Here is a 15405-nt window from a genome sequence, read left to right as displayed (position 1 = left end):
GCGTGGACACAGCACCCCTACTTGCCCTATTCCAGGGGGTTTGAGCACAGATTAAACGACATAAAACACAACACTCAATAACTCAATCTTTAGATAAAAGACCTATTAAAACACTTTTAGATTTCCTGTTTGAAAACCCTTGAAACCACTGCATGCAAATTCCTTTTTGCCTTCATGCACATCCAGGGAGTACAGCCTAAAATATTGTGGGATTAGCCAAGATTGAGAAGAGAATCTTCTGATCTTAATAAAATGTTAATCCCAAACACAAAATAATTGGAAATACGTAATAAAAACTTTTTTGGCAGCCATATTCTTGCTCTCCCTCCTCCAACAGGTTTAAGTTCCTCAATGTGAGCTACAGGTCCAAATCACTCTCAGTGGTCACACCTGTAAAAGCAGCTATGATTGTGGACTGAGTGAAGAACAGATCCCACAGAGCTTCACCACAATACATCTTAGCATGTTAACTGTACTGCACAGAGAACTCACTGTATGACAACTAGGCAGGAATTTTAAATATTCTGCAAACACCTATATATTACTGCAAATTAACATCTGCCACTATATCAGTGTTCTCATTGTGTACACGACTACTGTACCAATACTGCCCTGTGCGACATGGTCCAGTTATAACTCATCTACCAGCAGGGCATGCCAATGCAGCCTCTGGCAAGTCTCGCTGTAAAAACACTAAGGGTGCGTCTAAAGAAAAATCCACAGCTAGCCCGTGCCAGCCAACTTGGGCTGATGGGGCTCGAGCTGCGGGGCTGTTTCGTTGCTGTGTAGAATTCCGGGCTCAGACTGGAGCCCAAGCTCGGAGACCCTCCCACCAGTGGCCTAGAGCCCAGGCTCCCACTGAGCCCAGAAGTCTAGGCAGCAATGAAACAGCCCCACAGCCCGAGTTGGGTGGAACAGATCAGCCACGGGTTTTTCTTTGCTGTGTAGACATACCCTAAGTAATGAATTTCTTTCTCACTTTGTTGCTATATGCTACACAAATACAAAACTCTGCTACTTTGGCATTGCTGCACACACACACACACACACACACACACACACACGTAAAATCTGCAGCCGGTTGCACACAATATAACACGTCTGGAATTATAAGTCATATTGCAGTTTTGCATTGTAATAGGACAAATGATAATACACTAACAGAAGGATCATGACTGAGCAAATAAACATAAAAGGATTGATGTTCAAAACTCATGTGCAGTATAACAACTGATGCTTTTCATTATATCAAAAGGTGGACACATAGCTCTCCTTACAAAATTATGCTTTTAGTAACAACTACTTACACACAAAAAGGAGATTTTCAGCTCCAAACCCCTCGTATTACAATCTGTGGGTTTGTGACACAGGCAGACCAGTGCCAGCTTATGCCAAGCTCCCCATGTCTCAACTGAACGCTGACAAATACAAAGCTGGAACACTCTGGCTCACCTGTGTGTTAGTTAAAAAAAGGATTCGAATTATAAGAATGTGTTTAGTGTTTAGACTCTATAGCAGGGATCGGCAACCTTCGGCACGCAGCCCACCAGAGTAAGCCGCCTGGAGGGCCAGGCTGGTTTGTTTACCTGCCGCGTCCACAGGTTTGGTGGATTGCAGCGCCCACTGGCAGCAGTTCGCTGCTCCAGGCCAACGGGGGCTGCAGGAAGCGGTGCGGGCTGAGGGATGTGCTGGCCGCCGCTTCCCACCTGTGAGTTGCTGCATGCATTAATCTCACAACATCTGTATCCCTCAGATAATATTTGAACAGCTGTATTGTGAGCCTCTGTGACCAGGTAAATCACTACACAGGAGAGAGAGATTAATTAGTAAGAAGGGCTGATCTTCAATAGAAAGTGTTACACCCTTTCCAGAACAAAAGATTTATTGATACCAGAAAGACTCGTGTGGCACATTGCAGTTGGGCTCTCCCTACATACCATCAACAAGAGGACAAAAGACTTCTGTTGTTCTGCTCTACTCCCTGTGAAAGTGAGTCATGCAAGTGGACCCCTCCCATCAGCTGAGTTTGCAGCTCAGCTCAGCAGGAGGGGGATAAAACTACAAAGAAAAGGAAGTTGGTATTTGTGTGCTGCTTGGACTCTGTGGGGCAAAATGTTTCTCAGCATAAGAGAAAGATCCCCAGCAGCTTAGCCTGAATTAGCCCTAAACAACATATAGAATCTGATTACAGCAGCTTTTATTACCTTTTAAATGTAAGAATGCAACTCATTTGTGTATCTATGTTTACCTGTTTTAACTTTGTAAATAATTCTCTGGTTTCCTTTTTCTATTTAATAAATCTTTATAGTTTATTATAGGATTGGCTGCAAGTGTTGTGTTTGGAGTAAGATCTAAGGTGCAATGACTTGGGATACATGACTGGTCCTTCGGGACTGGAAGTAACTTGAATATTGCTTTTATTCTTGGTGTAAGAGACCATCTATCACAAAGGTATGCTCACACGGGTGGCAAGATAGATTGGAGTACCCAAGGGACTGTCTGTGACTCCATATTAAGATTGTTTTAGTGCCTGAGGAGCTCACACTTGATAATTGGTTGGGGACATCTCAGGCCTTGTCTACACTAGAGTTTTGTTGACAAAAATTATGCCGCTTTAATTAAACTGCTGTTGCATGTCCACACTATGCTCCTTGTATAAGCAGAGAGCATCCACACTAGCAGCTCTTGCATTGACACAGAGAGCAGTGCACTGTGGGTAGCTATCCCACTATGCAACTGGCTTCTTTTGAAAGGGTTTGCAATGCCTCATGGGCCAGGTACAGCGTCACATGATGCAGGTTTCTCAGTCCCATCGTTCCATGGGCATCCTACTAGATTGCCAGCCGCTTTTCAACTGAAGTGTGGAGGGAGGGAAGGAGTGTGTGACAGGGAGTGTGTGTGGGGTGTGGGGAAGAAGAGACAGAAACAAAGTGTGTATTGGGGAAGCATGTGAGAGACTGTAGTGGGGGAAAGCGCATATGTGAGAAAGAGTGTGCGCTGGGAAAGTGTGTGTGTTGTCTCTAAGTTCAGACAGCAGCCTGGGCAATCAATCCTGGGGGAGGGAGACACCCCCCTACGACATCCCCTGGCTCTACACAGCAGTCTCTTCCCCCCTTCACCCCTGCAGCAACAGTCTGCTCTGCCTGCCTGCCGATTCCATGTTGAAGATTCTGTGATTCCCCGCGAATTCTCCCACAGCCTCCTCAGCCACCATGAGCAGCATCCTCAGCAGATCGGAGAGCTCTCCGCACTGAGGAATGTCAAAGCTTCCTGGAGCTTTCAAAGGTGAGGGGCGCATGCCTGCAGGGCAGCCGAGTTCAAAACAGTAAGCAGAGCGGTCATGGTGGTGGGCCTTGTGGGATACTAGGGAAGGCCAGTTATGTTGACATAACGAACAGCAGCATCTACACTGACGCCTTGCCACTTTAACTTTACCGCAGAAAGCTCTATGCCTCTTCTCAAGGTGGTTTTATTTTGTTGGCAAAACAGCAGAGTTTTGCTGCCAATAGTAGCTTTGTAGTCAAGTATCAGAGGGGTAGCCGTGTTAGTCTGAATCTGTAAAAAGCAACAGAGGGTCCTGTGGCACCTTTGAGACTAACAGAAGTACTGGGAGCATAAGCTTTCGTGGGTCAGAACCTCACTTCTTCAGATGCAAGTCTTGCATCTGAAGAAGTGAGGTTCTGACCCACGAAAGCTTATGCTCCCAGTACTTCTGTTAGTCTCAAAGGTGCCACAGGACCCTCTGTTGCTTTGTAGTGTGTACACCGCCATGTTTTGTCCGCAAAAAACTGCCTTTTGACAATAAAAGTGTGCCATGTAGACAAGGCCTAAATATAGAACTCACAACTAATTTGGGGTTTGTGGCCTTGCTCTTAACTGTCTACCTTGAGGTTGGTACTCATGGTCTTGAGTCACGGCAGGCAACCTTACAGGGTTTTCCAGAAAAGGGGGAGGGGGACTCACATATGAATATATATGATTTTTTCCTTGGTGTAACTACTTTAGCTCAAACAAGAAGTATTTAAGTTTCATGCTAATATTTAACACAGGAGTAACAAATAACAAGCCACTAATTTTAGTTGAACATAAAAAGAACTGAACAACTTTGTGATGTGTTAAGTAGTAAATAGACTTATATTTTGAACTGCACATATACAGAATTATAATATATGCAGTATCACATATTATGCTACTCCCTTCCAACTCTGAATGCATTAACAAAAGTGACATATAGAAAAATGGCATCAAACCCTTCTCAGCTTGTCAGAGAGGAGCACTATTTTCTGCATATTTGCAATCTGTATTCAAATATGTGTTACTATGTAGTTGTGGGTTTTGTTGGCTTGCTGCTGAGTCATTGTGTAGTCAGGGTATTCCACATAGAAAATAAGCAGGTTAAAATAGATACACAAAGAAAAGTCAGACTTTCTTCAAAATATTGTGAAATATGCTAATGCACTTATTTTTATACCTTCAGGCAATCTGCAGAATTTCATAATCCTGTGAAATGCAACTAATTGTGCCAACTGCATTTTTCCATCCTTCAAAAAAGGAGCTTGTATGTTACCCATACATTTGTCTCAAGAGCAGACACTTAGCCAAAGATTTGATCTTCAGGCCTTTCCTACCCACCACCACCCATTAACATTTTAGAGTTCTAAGTTGAGGGGAAATACTGGCATTAATTTTAGTTCTCTTTCTTTGGTGTGGTGAAAATCATCATTTCATTGTTTCTAATCAGTAAGCTCTGCACAAGTAAAGCTTCAGCAAGAAGTTTAAAAATGCTACACATGCTGTAGGACACTAAATGGTGCCATATTTCCTGTTGATTCTTGTCTACATTACATTTAGTGGCAACACTGGGAGTACTAGGGCTTATCTACACAGGGACTCTCAGGAAAGTTATAACAAATCAACTAAAGGTACAAAAAGTCAATGTGAGGAAGTTAAAGTGCATTAAGTCCTCATGTAGATGCTCTCACTTAAAAGTGACCTTAGCTCACTGTGACTTAATCCTCCTTGGAATGTGGGAGACCAGAGAAGAGGTGGTGGGATGTCTGCATCAGAGAAAGTGAAAATGACTCTCTAACCCAGTAATTAACATGCTCACCTGGGTTCCAATCCCTGATGCAATCAATGTTTAAGTGTTTTATACAAAGTGGAACAGTTTCAACAGGAGGGACAAAGAAAAACCCATAGGTACCTTGTAGCCCAGTGATTAGTACATTCAGCAAGGAGATGGGAGAGCTAGGTTCAAATCCCTGCTCCCAATCAGACAGAGTGGGGACCTGATCCGGAGTATCCCACATGAGAATTCCATCTATTGAGCTACTGGGTATAAGAGACTGGAACCACCATCTTTTTTGCATGTCAGGTGTGCTCTGACCTCATTTCCTGGATCAGGCCCTGATGGCAAGGTAAGCGACGGAACATTTAGTTTGTGAATCCCATCGAGACTAAGGCTCAAAGCTGCCCTGTGGTATCAGAACTTAGGCAGCTTTGTGCACGGGGCATAGCTTTCTTTAAAATTAGACAAAATATTGGTCTATTCTATCCCTTAAGGTTAATTCAATAATGTCAAAATTTTCTACAACGGCCAATGATTTTGGATGTCTCAACTTTTGGGTGCCTTACTTGACATGACTTGAATCTTTGTGGACCTAGCCCAAAGTGTCTCAAGTCTCTCTCTCTCTTGTATATTATATATCAAAAAACTAAAAAAACATTCTTCCTGAACTATGCAGACTTCAGAACTGGATGAAAAAAAATTCTTTAATTACTTGTTTAGTCTAGACAGGATGACTCAAGTCTAAAAACTCCAATGCCACATCTCAAAATCAGCATTACAATATACCTTGTCAACAGGAAATTTAAACAATGAAAAGCTTATGTGGCCTATTCATCACATACAGAAAGTGAGGCTCTTGCCTGTCAGGATGGGAAAGCAAACTGATGCTTAATACTTGCTTTCATCTGATCATGAAACAATTTTAGGAAGGAATTAAATGTATCAAACTTTCTTCTAAAAATGGCTGAAATAGACACACGTGACAAAATTCATAGAAGAAAATTAAGTCTGTATGCACACTGCTGCAGTTTAAAGAGATCAATTTACTTATCAAGGGACATAACCAATAGTTAAGTTCTTAGTATATAGGATAGTGGATTACAATTTTGGTAGAGATCCTATTGTTACGATAATTGTATAAAAGATCCTACAAAATCTCTCTACTAGGATATAAATATCTGGTTTATACTATATGTACCTTTTCTCACATAATTATTTTAAAAACATGCGCCAACTATCTAACCAAATGTTCTACAAGGCTATAGTTATCTTACATTCATAGACAACACAAGTTATATTCCATGTTCTAGTAGCAACCTCTTGTGGCCAAACACAGGTGCTGCATTCTACACTTTAGGGACCCTATCCTGCAAGGTACTGTATCTTGAAGCAAAAGACACTGAAGACACTCATAAGAAAATTAACCAACATCCTCAAAACTGGCTATTGATTTTTGGGTACCCTACTTGAGATGCCTCGACCCTAACTTTTTGAAGTGCAGAGTATCCATAATTCTACTTGAAATCACCTGGAACTGTAGGCGTTCTGCACAACAGTTGGCCGAAAGTCAAGTTCAAGGCACCCAAATACTATTGAACTGGGGCCAAAATGCAGGGCATGTCTCCAATTTTAATCTATGTCCTCACATAACATTATGTAGATTGATTCTGCTATTTGCACAAGATAGCCATAACGTGCTTTTTTATAGACATTTGAAATACAAAAAAAATGACACTAGTTTAGTGCACGTTAGCAGGACATTTTATAGTTCCTCCCCTTTGTAAGTTATTTTCACACATGAACATTAGAAACTACTTTTTCCTGGCACCCTTCTAAACAGTTTAGACCGGGGTGGGCAAACTTTTTGGCCCGAGGACCACATCTGGGTGGGGAAACTGTATGCAGGGCCATGAATGTAGGGGTGTGGGAGGGGGTGTGGGGTGTGGGAGGGGGTGCCGTGTGCAGGAGGGGGCTCAGGGTAGGGGCTTGGGGTGCAGGAGGGGTGTGGGGTACAGCAGGGGGTTGGGGGCTCAGGGCAGGGAGTTGGGGTGCAGGAGGGAATGCAGAGTGGGGGAGAGGGCTCAGGGCAGGAGGTTGGCATGCAGGAGGGGTGCGGGGTGCGGCAGGGGGCTCAGCAGGGGGTTGGGGGCTCAGGGCAGGGGGTTGGGGTGCAGGAGAGGTGCAGGTGTGGCAGGAGGCTCAGGGCACGGGGGGCAGAGTGCAGGAGGGGGCTCAAGGCAGGGGATTAGTGGGCTCAGGGTAGGGGGTTGGGATGCAGGATGTGTTCGGGGTGCAGGCTCCGGCCCAGTGCTGCTTACCTCGAGTGGCAGCAGTGAGCAGCAGGGCTAAGGCAGGCTCCCTGCCTGCCCTGGCCCCACACCACTCCCGAAAGTAGCCAGCATGTCCAGCAGTGGCTCCTGGGGGCGGGATGGGGCAGGCGGCTCCGCCACGTGCTGCCCTCACCTGCAGGTACCACCTCCGAAGCTCCCATTGGCCACGGTTTCCTGTTCCCGGCCATTGGGAGCTGCAGGGGGCGGTGCCTGCAGGTGAGGGCAGTGCACAGAGCCCTCTTCCCCATCTCCCCCCATCCCATCCCCCAGGGGCCGCAGGGACGTGGTGCCGGCCGCTTCCACGAGCAGCACAGGGCCAGGGCAGGCAGGGAGCCTGCCTTAGCCCCACTGTGCTAGCAATCCTGCAGGCCAGACTGAAATCCCCGACGGGCCAGATCCGGCCCACAGGCCGTAGTTTTCCCTCTCCTGGTTTAGACCCCTGGCTTTGGTAGACGAGGATACCCTTAGGAAACTGAATGTAAGCAATGCTCTAAATACATCTAACAGCACTGAAGCTTCCTTAGAGAGATTTAGCAGCACTTCTTCCTTAAGAGTATATTCCATGCCAAAAACCCTCCTGGGCAGCCTGAGTCTGTCCACCATACGGTGGGGCACACAATACAGTGGGAAGGGGTGGAGGGACTCAGAACCACCATCTCCAGGCAGCAGGGAGGAACCCAGGATCCCACTGACTGCACCCACCTTCCTTGCCCAGCTCGCTCCTAGAGGCAGAGGGAGGGGAGCGGGGAACCGAAGCCAGGGCCTGGAAGCCAGACAGGGCAAAGGCTGGCTCCCCTCCCCACGTGGAAGGGATTCCCCCTGCCCATAGGAGGACTTCCCACCGCAGAAAGAAGCCCCGCCCCCTGGGGGCGGGGCTGCCCCAGGCCCCTGCCTAGAAAAGGCAAATCCCCCCCCCCCCTGCTCCGGCAGGTCCTGTCCCGGCCCGAAGCGCGCGTGGCGACTCTCTTCCTGCCCCTCCCCAAAAGAAAAGGAAGGTGGCGAGCAGCCCCGCCGGTCACCCCGCAGCCTGTGGCGCGAAGGGGGCTGGCTTGGCCTGGCTAGCAGCGGGAGGGGGGGCTCGGAGCAGGAGGTTGGCTCAATACCGGGGGGGGAGGGGCTGACAAGCAGCAGCTCCCCCATTAGCTCTGGGGTTCCGCCCCCCAGCTGCCGTGAGGCCGGCCCGGGGGGACTGGAGGAGTTCCCGGCAGGTCGGTAGTTGAGGAAAGCGGGGCCATGCCGGCGCTGGGAATAATACGTATGGGAACTATTTCAGACGCGGATAGATCATAAAATGAACAGCTACCCGACGGGTCTACTTCTTACGCTCCCCCAGGATAGAATCCCTCCGCGCGCCTTCCCCTCCCCCCACCGCTCACATTTAGACCCGGGCCGCCCCGCTCACCTGCAGCCGGAGCCTCCATAGTCGGTCGCGGGAGGGGGAGGTCGTGAAATAAGGCCAAGGGGCGGCTTTTAAAGCACTTTCGTCCCGGTCGACTAGGCCACCTGGGCGCCCCGCTGGCTTCCCCGCTCCTTGTGAAATTATTATTTTTAATGGGGGTCAGAAAAGCGAGGTGGCGGATTATGGCGAATCTGCCGCGTCCGACACGGCGGCTTCTTGCTCAGCGACGTCGCGCGGAGAGCGCGAGGGCAGAGGGGGAAGGTGGGGAGGGGCTGGGAGGGGGCGCGCGCCGTCCAACCGCTGCCGAGCGAGCGGTTGTTGAGTGGCGCATGCGCGTCTCTTTCCTGCCTGGAGTCGCGGCCGCTCGCTCCTCCTCTCTAACGCGGAGCTGCGGCGTCGCCATGGGCGCGCGCGGGGCGGGGCGTGGCCGTCACAGCCGGGCGCGCGGCGCGGCGTTCAGGTGTCTCCGTGAGGTGGCTGCCGCCCCAGCGGGGGTCGGTCGGGATCCCAGCCGACCAGATTGCGCAATAAACTGGCGGGTTCTCCGGCCCTTTCTCCCAGGCTCCGGGGCTGCTGGAGCGGAGAGAGCCCCGGGGAGGAGGGAGCCGCGCGTTCCCCTTGGACCTGTGGGGAGGCCGGCGTGGGGTGAAGCGGGCCCTGCCTCAGTTTCCCTCCCTGTCAGTAGCTACAGGAGAGATTTGGGCAGCGGTGCCAGTCAGAGGATGCTCGCACGGCGTTGGGAGGTATGATTGCGGCTCCCCTGTGCTGGCTTGACTCTAGCTAGCTTGCTGGCTGTCCCAGTGAAGGGGAAGGGCTCCGGGGGGGGCTGGTACAGCCTGTGCTCTACCTACGTACTGCTGTCGGTAGCTGGGCGGGCTAGGTTACAGCTAGCACAGGTATTCCCAGGCTGCAGTCACACCTCCCAGTGCAGTGTAGACATGCTCTGAGACACCGCTTCCCTTTCCCTGAGACTGACGTAGGTGAGGTTGGGGAAGTGCTGGAGCCCCCTTTTATTAAAAAAAGGGGGGCTGGGAGTAAGGCAAGGATGCAGCTCTCTCTCCTGGGGCTGGAATCTGAGGACCTTCAGGCCACACTACAAAGTTCATCTGTGCACACCTGGGGGAGGTGTTTGTGGTGGTAAGATATTGCTTGAATTTGATATAGTTGCTCGTGAGTTTTGAGGAAGCTGCTGGCTCTCAAATGTACTTTTAAAATTATGTTAAAGGCACCTTGGAGCTCAGGTAGGAACTTGTTTTTCTGTAGACTTAACTAGAGAAATGGTAAAGTTAGGTTATAAAATGTGGATTCTCTTGCCTCAACTAAAATTCCCTGTGTTTCAGAGGCACTGAGCACCCATAGCTAACATCTTCATGTTAATTTATTAGCTTGTGACTCAGATAGAGGTTCAGTTCCCTGCTGCATCACATACTTCCTGTGTGACTGTGGGCAAATCACTTAGCCTCTCTGTGCTTCATTCCCTGCTTTACCACATATCCTTGTAAGATGTAAGCTTATCCAACCTCTTGTTTTACGCAGTTGTTGTTTTTTTTTTTTAGATAATCAAAACAGTTAGAGGTACATGTAATAAAATGTTCTCTATAAGGACCAGATTAATAATATTTAGCATCTGTAGTACTTACCCTTTATTTTCAAAGTTCTGTATGTATATTAAGTATTTAATCCTAACTATATTACATGTTATATTACTCTTTCTAGATTGGCTCCATGATGCTGAGGGGTACCAGGTACCCTCTCTCCCCCAACCTCTTAATTTTTGCAAGGGAATAATACTGAGTTAAAATAATAAATACAGCATTTTAGAACAAATAAGTTGCCATAAATCAGGAAAAGGCATGTGCTTTCTAAAGGACAGGTAACATGTATGAACACAGATCCTGATTTCTGCAGTGAGTCCTCAGTGGGACTTTCTGTGAGCTACAGGGATCCACCTGCACAGAGCTCATTGTAGGAGCTTGGCCTCAGGCTCCAAGTCAACAAAATATATAAGCATGTGCTCAAATCCATTATTGTTTAGCAAAGCACTTAAGGTTACTGTCATTTCAGTCTTTTTTTATAAACTCATAGGAATCTATACCAATCCATATTACTTCACTAGAATCATCTTGTCAGGTTCTTTCATCATAAGCAGAAGAAATCAAAAAACTATTAGCAGCATTGATGTGATTACTTTTCATTGAATATCCTAAAATATATCAATGACTGTTTTCCAGCAAAACTGTATTGTTTTGGTTTGATTTGAATCTGAAAGTCACTACTAGGCAATGGAGCTGAAAAAGTTTGCCTCCTGATGTTTTTTTCCTGCAAAAACAAAGAAAGCACTATTGATTAGTTGATGGAATGGTTGAGTCATAAGATTTTTGTGAATACTATTGATAATACACCAAGGGTGGCTTTTTGTTTTTTTAAAAGAGTTATTTGAATTTGGTTTCAGATCTGACTATTGAAACTTCATACCGTTAAAAAGAGACATTCAGTTCCTTGTCAATAGTGTCAACTCCTTTGTGTTAACCTTAAAGTGACCATCATTTGTTTCACTTGTCTTGATAACTGATTGCAATAAAACAGTGTAAACAGGTGTCCACTTCAGCTGAAGGGTCCATACAGAGACTTCAACACATGTGCTTAACTTTAACCATATAAGTAATCCATTTCAATCAAGTTTTTATAGGATTGGGGCCTTAGAGCGAAGTTATACTCTGAAAAGTGGTTCTGCATTTGGGCCTCAATGACCTTCATGGGTAGTTTTCACAGTATACAAATAAAGGAATCAAGTATCAGAGGGGTAGCCGTGTTAGTCTGAATCTGTAAAAAGCAACAGGACCCTCTGTTGCTAAATAAAGGAATGTTTTCTCTGACTGCCAGCTCTGCAAACGACCTGTGAATAACACACTCTGTTCTTCCTACATAGGGAAGGTCCTCCGCAGTATTTTGCACCTCCCTTGGGTGCCAGAAGATTGGAGCCAAAATGCTAGCCAGGTAACTACAGGCTTCATAGTCCTTAGCCACTGCAGTAAAGTTCAATAAAATGAGTAAACGTTGAGTAGTTGTTAATCATATTTTTTCATTAATGCCTGGTAGTTTGCAACTCGAAATTGAAGGGCAGTCAATTAGTAACTTTTCTTGCCCAGGAAATCAAGGTGTTTAGACTCCTTCTTAAGAGACGGTCTGGAGTGTGCTTGATGGTTTCTTTTGTGGACTTCAGGGAGTTGGAGTAACACTTCTCCCATCCAACCCCCATTCTCTTGGCTGGAATGTAATATTTTTTGTTTGTCCATTTGCAAGGGGCAAAATAGTGGCAAGAATCTGCCATAGAGCATGAACTGGTGCCTCACTGATGGGTAGGGAGGGAGATCTTACCCTGAAGGTTAATGTATAAATTGTCCACCAGGGAATGTTGAGACTCCTGGACTTCTCCAATGGAATCTGGAGGGATTTAGCTAGATACCCCAGTAAGTTCTGGAAGACCCTAAAGTCATCTGCATAAGAGGGCAGTGGTGGAATTACTACCTTATTGGGGAAGAGAAGGACTTGGCTGAAGCCGGAGATTCTTCTTTGTTCAGTGGGTCTCGCTCCTCTTGGGCTCTTCAGGTACAGAGGGAACATGTGGTACCAGCAAGCAATCTTGGGATGGCAGGAGCCATTGCACTACTGACAGGTGTTTCTTCCATGCAGGTACCCTATAAAATTGGTAGCTGTAATGTGTCCAGGGGGTCCAGTAGGCCCAATGTGCAGGTGGATAGGGGAAGAGTCCCCGAGGGTATTTGTGATCAGGGAACCTAGGACATTTGCTGGTCTCTGAAAAGTCCTCAGGGTTCATCCATAGAGGAATGTGGTGGCACAGTGCTGAAACAGAGCCCTGTACAAAAATCTCAAAGTGAGGATGTCATCCCCCAAGTTGAAAAGAGGGGCTTCGAGCATCAGTGCTGGTACAGGAGGCAATGGATCAGATCTTGTTCTGGTGGGAAAGAGTTCAATTACCAATTGTCAAAGTGGTATTAGTGAAGGGGCTCTTATGGTATCCTTAGAGAAGAGACTGGTTCCCCAGATAAGATACTTAGAGGAAAGGAATCTGGCGGACCATGTTAATGAGCAGTAGAAGCCAGAGGTGGTACTGGGCCTTGGAACAGGGATTCATGCAGGAGTGAGGCTGCTGCTTGCAGTACCGGAGGAGCAGACAAGAATGTTTCTCTGCTCGGAGTGCTGATGTCCCAAGGAGGACAGTATCAGAGAGGGAGTCTCTCTTGGTCTTTGTGGCCTCTATGGCTTTGAGGGGATGAGCCCTTGAAGTAGTCTTAGAGTCCCTGATTTTAGATGCATCTTGGTGCCAGATGGTTCTGAGATAAACAGCACTGAAAGGCCCGTAACTGAAGACCTCTCTGATTGGGACTTCTTAGGTGGTACCAGTATCTGTCAGAGCCTTGACTGTACTCATTGTGGGTACATAGATCCTGAGAGTTGGCCCTGTGAGGTGACTTACCACTCTTTCTAGAGTCTGTAGTAGGAGTCTTTTAGAGAATTTCATCTCTGGAGCTGCCCCTGGAACTCCCGAAGTCCCTGGAATGGCCTGAAACATTGAGGCCAATGTACCGGGGGTGCAAAGTTTGCACAGGGTTTAAAGGAAGGTCTTGCAAAGATAGAAAGGCTAGACTTTCTTGCATCTGAAGAAGTGAGGTTCTTACCCACGAAAGCTTATGCTCCCAATACTTCTGTTACTCTTAAAGGTGCCACAGGACCCTCTGTTGCTTTTTAAAGGCTAGGCTGACACTCCTCGTAACAGAGCTCTCCTTAGCTCTAGCAGGAACTGTTTGGATGGAACATGAGTTTCTCTGAGACATGGGAGAGGGCTAGAGTGGCTTTTGCTACAGGGAAAAGACCTGTGGCAGGTCTGGTAGGGCTTGAACCCCAGGGTCTTAGGCATAACCCGGGTAATGCTATAGACCACAAAGTGTGAGGCAACTAGTTCAGACAGGTGGGAGGATGGGGAGAGACCCCAAGCACAAGTTAAATAAGGAAAGAAAATAAGAAAGGCAGGGAGTGGCTGAAAGTCAACTGTAAACTGAGCATTGTCATTGAGCTGGTGTGTTTCCAGTGGGATCCCTCGGGGATCAGTTCCTGGTCCTACACTATTTAACACTTTTATCAATGACCTCATGAAAACAAAATCATCACTGATACAAAGTTTACAGATGGCCCAAATATAAGGGGAGTGATAAATAATGAAGAGGACAGGTCAATGATAGAGTGAGCTGGATCGCTAGGTAAGCTAGATTCAAGCAAACAATATACATTTAATGTATTAAAATGCATCAACTAAGAGCAAAGAACATAGGCCATACGTACAGGGTCGGGGATTTTATCCTGGGAAGCAGTGACTCTGGAAAAGATTTGGTGGTTATGAATAATCCGTTGAAGGTGAACCCTAAGTGCAACATTGTGACCAAAAGGGTTAATGTGATTATTGGATGCATAAACAGAAATCTTGAGTAGGAATAGATGGGTCATGTTACTTTTGTATTTGATACTGGTGCAACTACTGCTGGAATGTTGTGTCCAGTTCTGGTGTCAGCATTTCAAAATGGGACATTGATAAATTGGACAGAGTTCAGAGAAGAGCCATGAACATTATTAAAAGATGCTTTATAATGATGGAGCTCTTTGAGTCGATCTATTTAACTTAACAGAGAAGGTTTAAGTGGTGACTTGAGTATAGTATAAGTACCTACATGGGGAACAAATATTTGATAATGGGCTTTTCAATCTAACAGAAAGGTAGAACATGATCCAATGGCTGAACATTGAAGCTAGATAAATTAAGACTGGAAATAAGGTATACGTTTCTAACAGTGAGGGTAATTAAACATTGGAACAATTTACCATGGGTCATGGTGGATTTTTCCATCACTGGCAATTTTTAATCAAGACTGGATGTTTTTTATAAAAGATCTGCTTTGGGGATTATTTTGGGGAAGTTCTATGGCTTGTGTTATATAGGAGGCCAGACGATGCTCACAGTGATCCCTTCTGCCCTTGGAAGCTGTGACTACATTCTGAGTTTCTTGTCAAACATAGATTCTTTGAGGACAGTGTAATGGGGCAGACTACTGCTGGGGCACCCTTATAGCTGGATCTGGGGAGTAGCTCTTATTTAGCCTGGTACCCCTTTCCATCAGGTGCTCGCACTATGGTACCACTCTCTCTGGGACATGGGGTGCTCCCTCTTTGTGATTCAGCCCTCCACCCAGGTCACTATTTACTCCTCCCCTTCCAGGGTAACACAGTCCCACCAGACAAGCTGTTTGGACATTGTCTCAGAAAATCTTCCAAGTCTCCAGGTCCTGTGCCCCTTTCCCAGTGGCTGGTAGGGGAATCTGGGCTCACCTGCTAGGGTCCCTGGGCTGGAACCAGGAGTTCACTACCAACCAGGTCTGCTCAGTCTCAGACCTCGTTGCTATTTCCTTGGGATCCTTTCTACTCACCCTCTCTATTTCTTTGCCTATCTCTGGTTTGCCACCGAAGATTCTTCTGCTCCCTATGGCTACTTCACCCTTCTCGGCCTCTTGACGGACTCCCCAGTCCAGGGCAGGAGC

At 46.7% G+C, this 15405-nt stretch overlaps 1 protein-coding gene and 1 long non-coding RNA gene across 2 annotated transcripts in view; one reads left to right on the top strand and one right to left on the bottom strand.

The window, feature by feature from the left end:
• ZFAT (zinc finger and AT-hook domain containing) overlaps positions 1 to 9010 on the bottom strand; it is a 144821-nt gene extending 135811 nt beyond the window's left edge. The window contains exon 1 of the mRNA XM_054020088.1: positions 8801 to 9010. Within this exon, the coding sequence (XP_053876063.1) occupies positions 8801 to 8819 (19 nt within the window). The 5' untranslated portion in view covers positions 8820 to 9010. The remainder of the gene's footprint in view (positions 1 to 8800) is intronic.
• A 547-nt stretch (positions 9011 to 9557) lies between these two features.
• On the top strand, positions 9558 to 11858 carry LOC128832060 (uncharacterized). The gene is made up of 2 exons (XR_008443883.1): positions 9558 to 9934; positions 11727 to 11858. It is a non-coding gene; the product is annotated as an uncharacterized LOC128832060 (long non-coding RNA).
• The last annotated feature ends 3547 nt before the right edge of the window (positions 11859 to 15405 follow it).

Source organism: Malaclemys terrapin, chromosome 2, assembly GCF_027887155.1.
Source record: "Malaclemys terrapin pileata isolate rMalTer1 chromosome 2, rMalTer1.hap1, whole genome shotgun sequence".
Classification (NCBI taxonomy): domain Eukaryota; kingdom Metazoa; phylum Chordata; order Testudines; family Emydidae; genus Malaclemys; species Malaclemys terrapin.
Note: the sequence above shows the minus strand (reverse complement) of the source record. Positions and strands in the feature narration are given on the sequence as shown.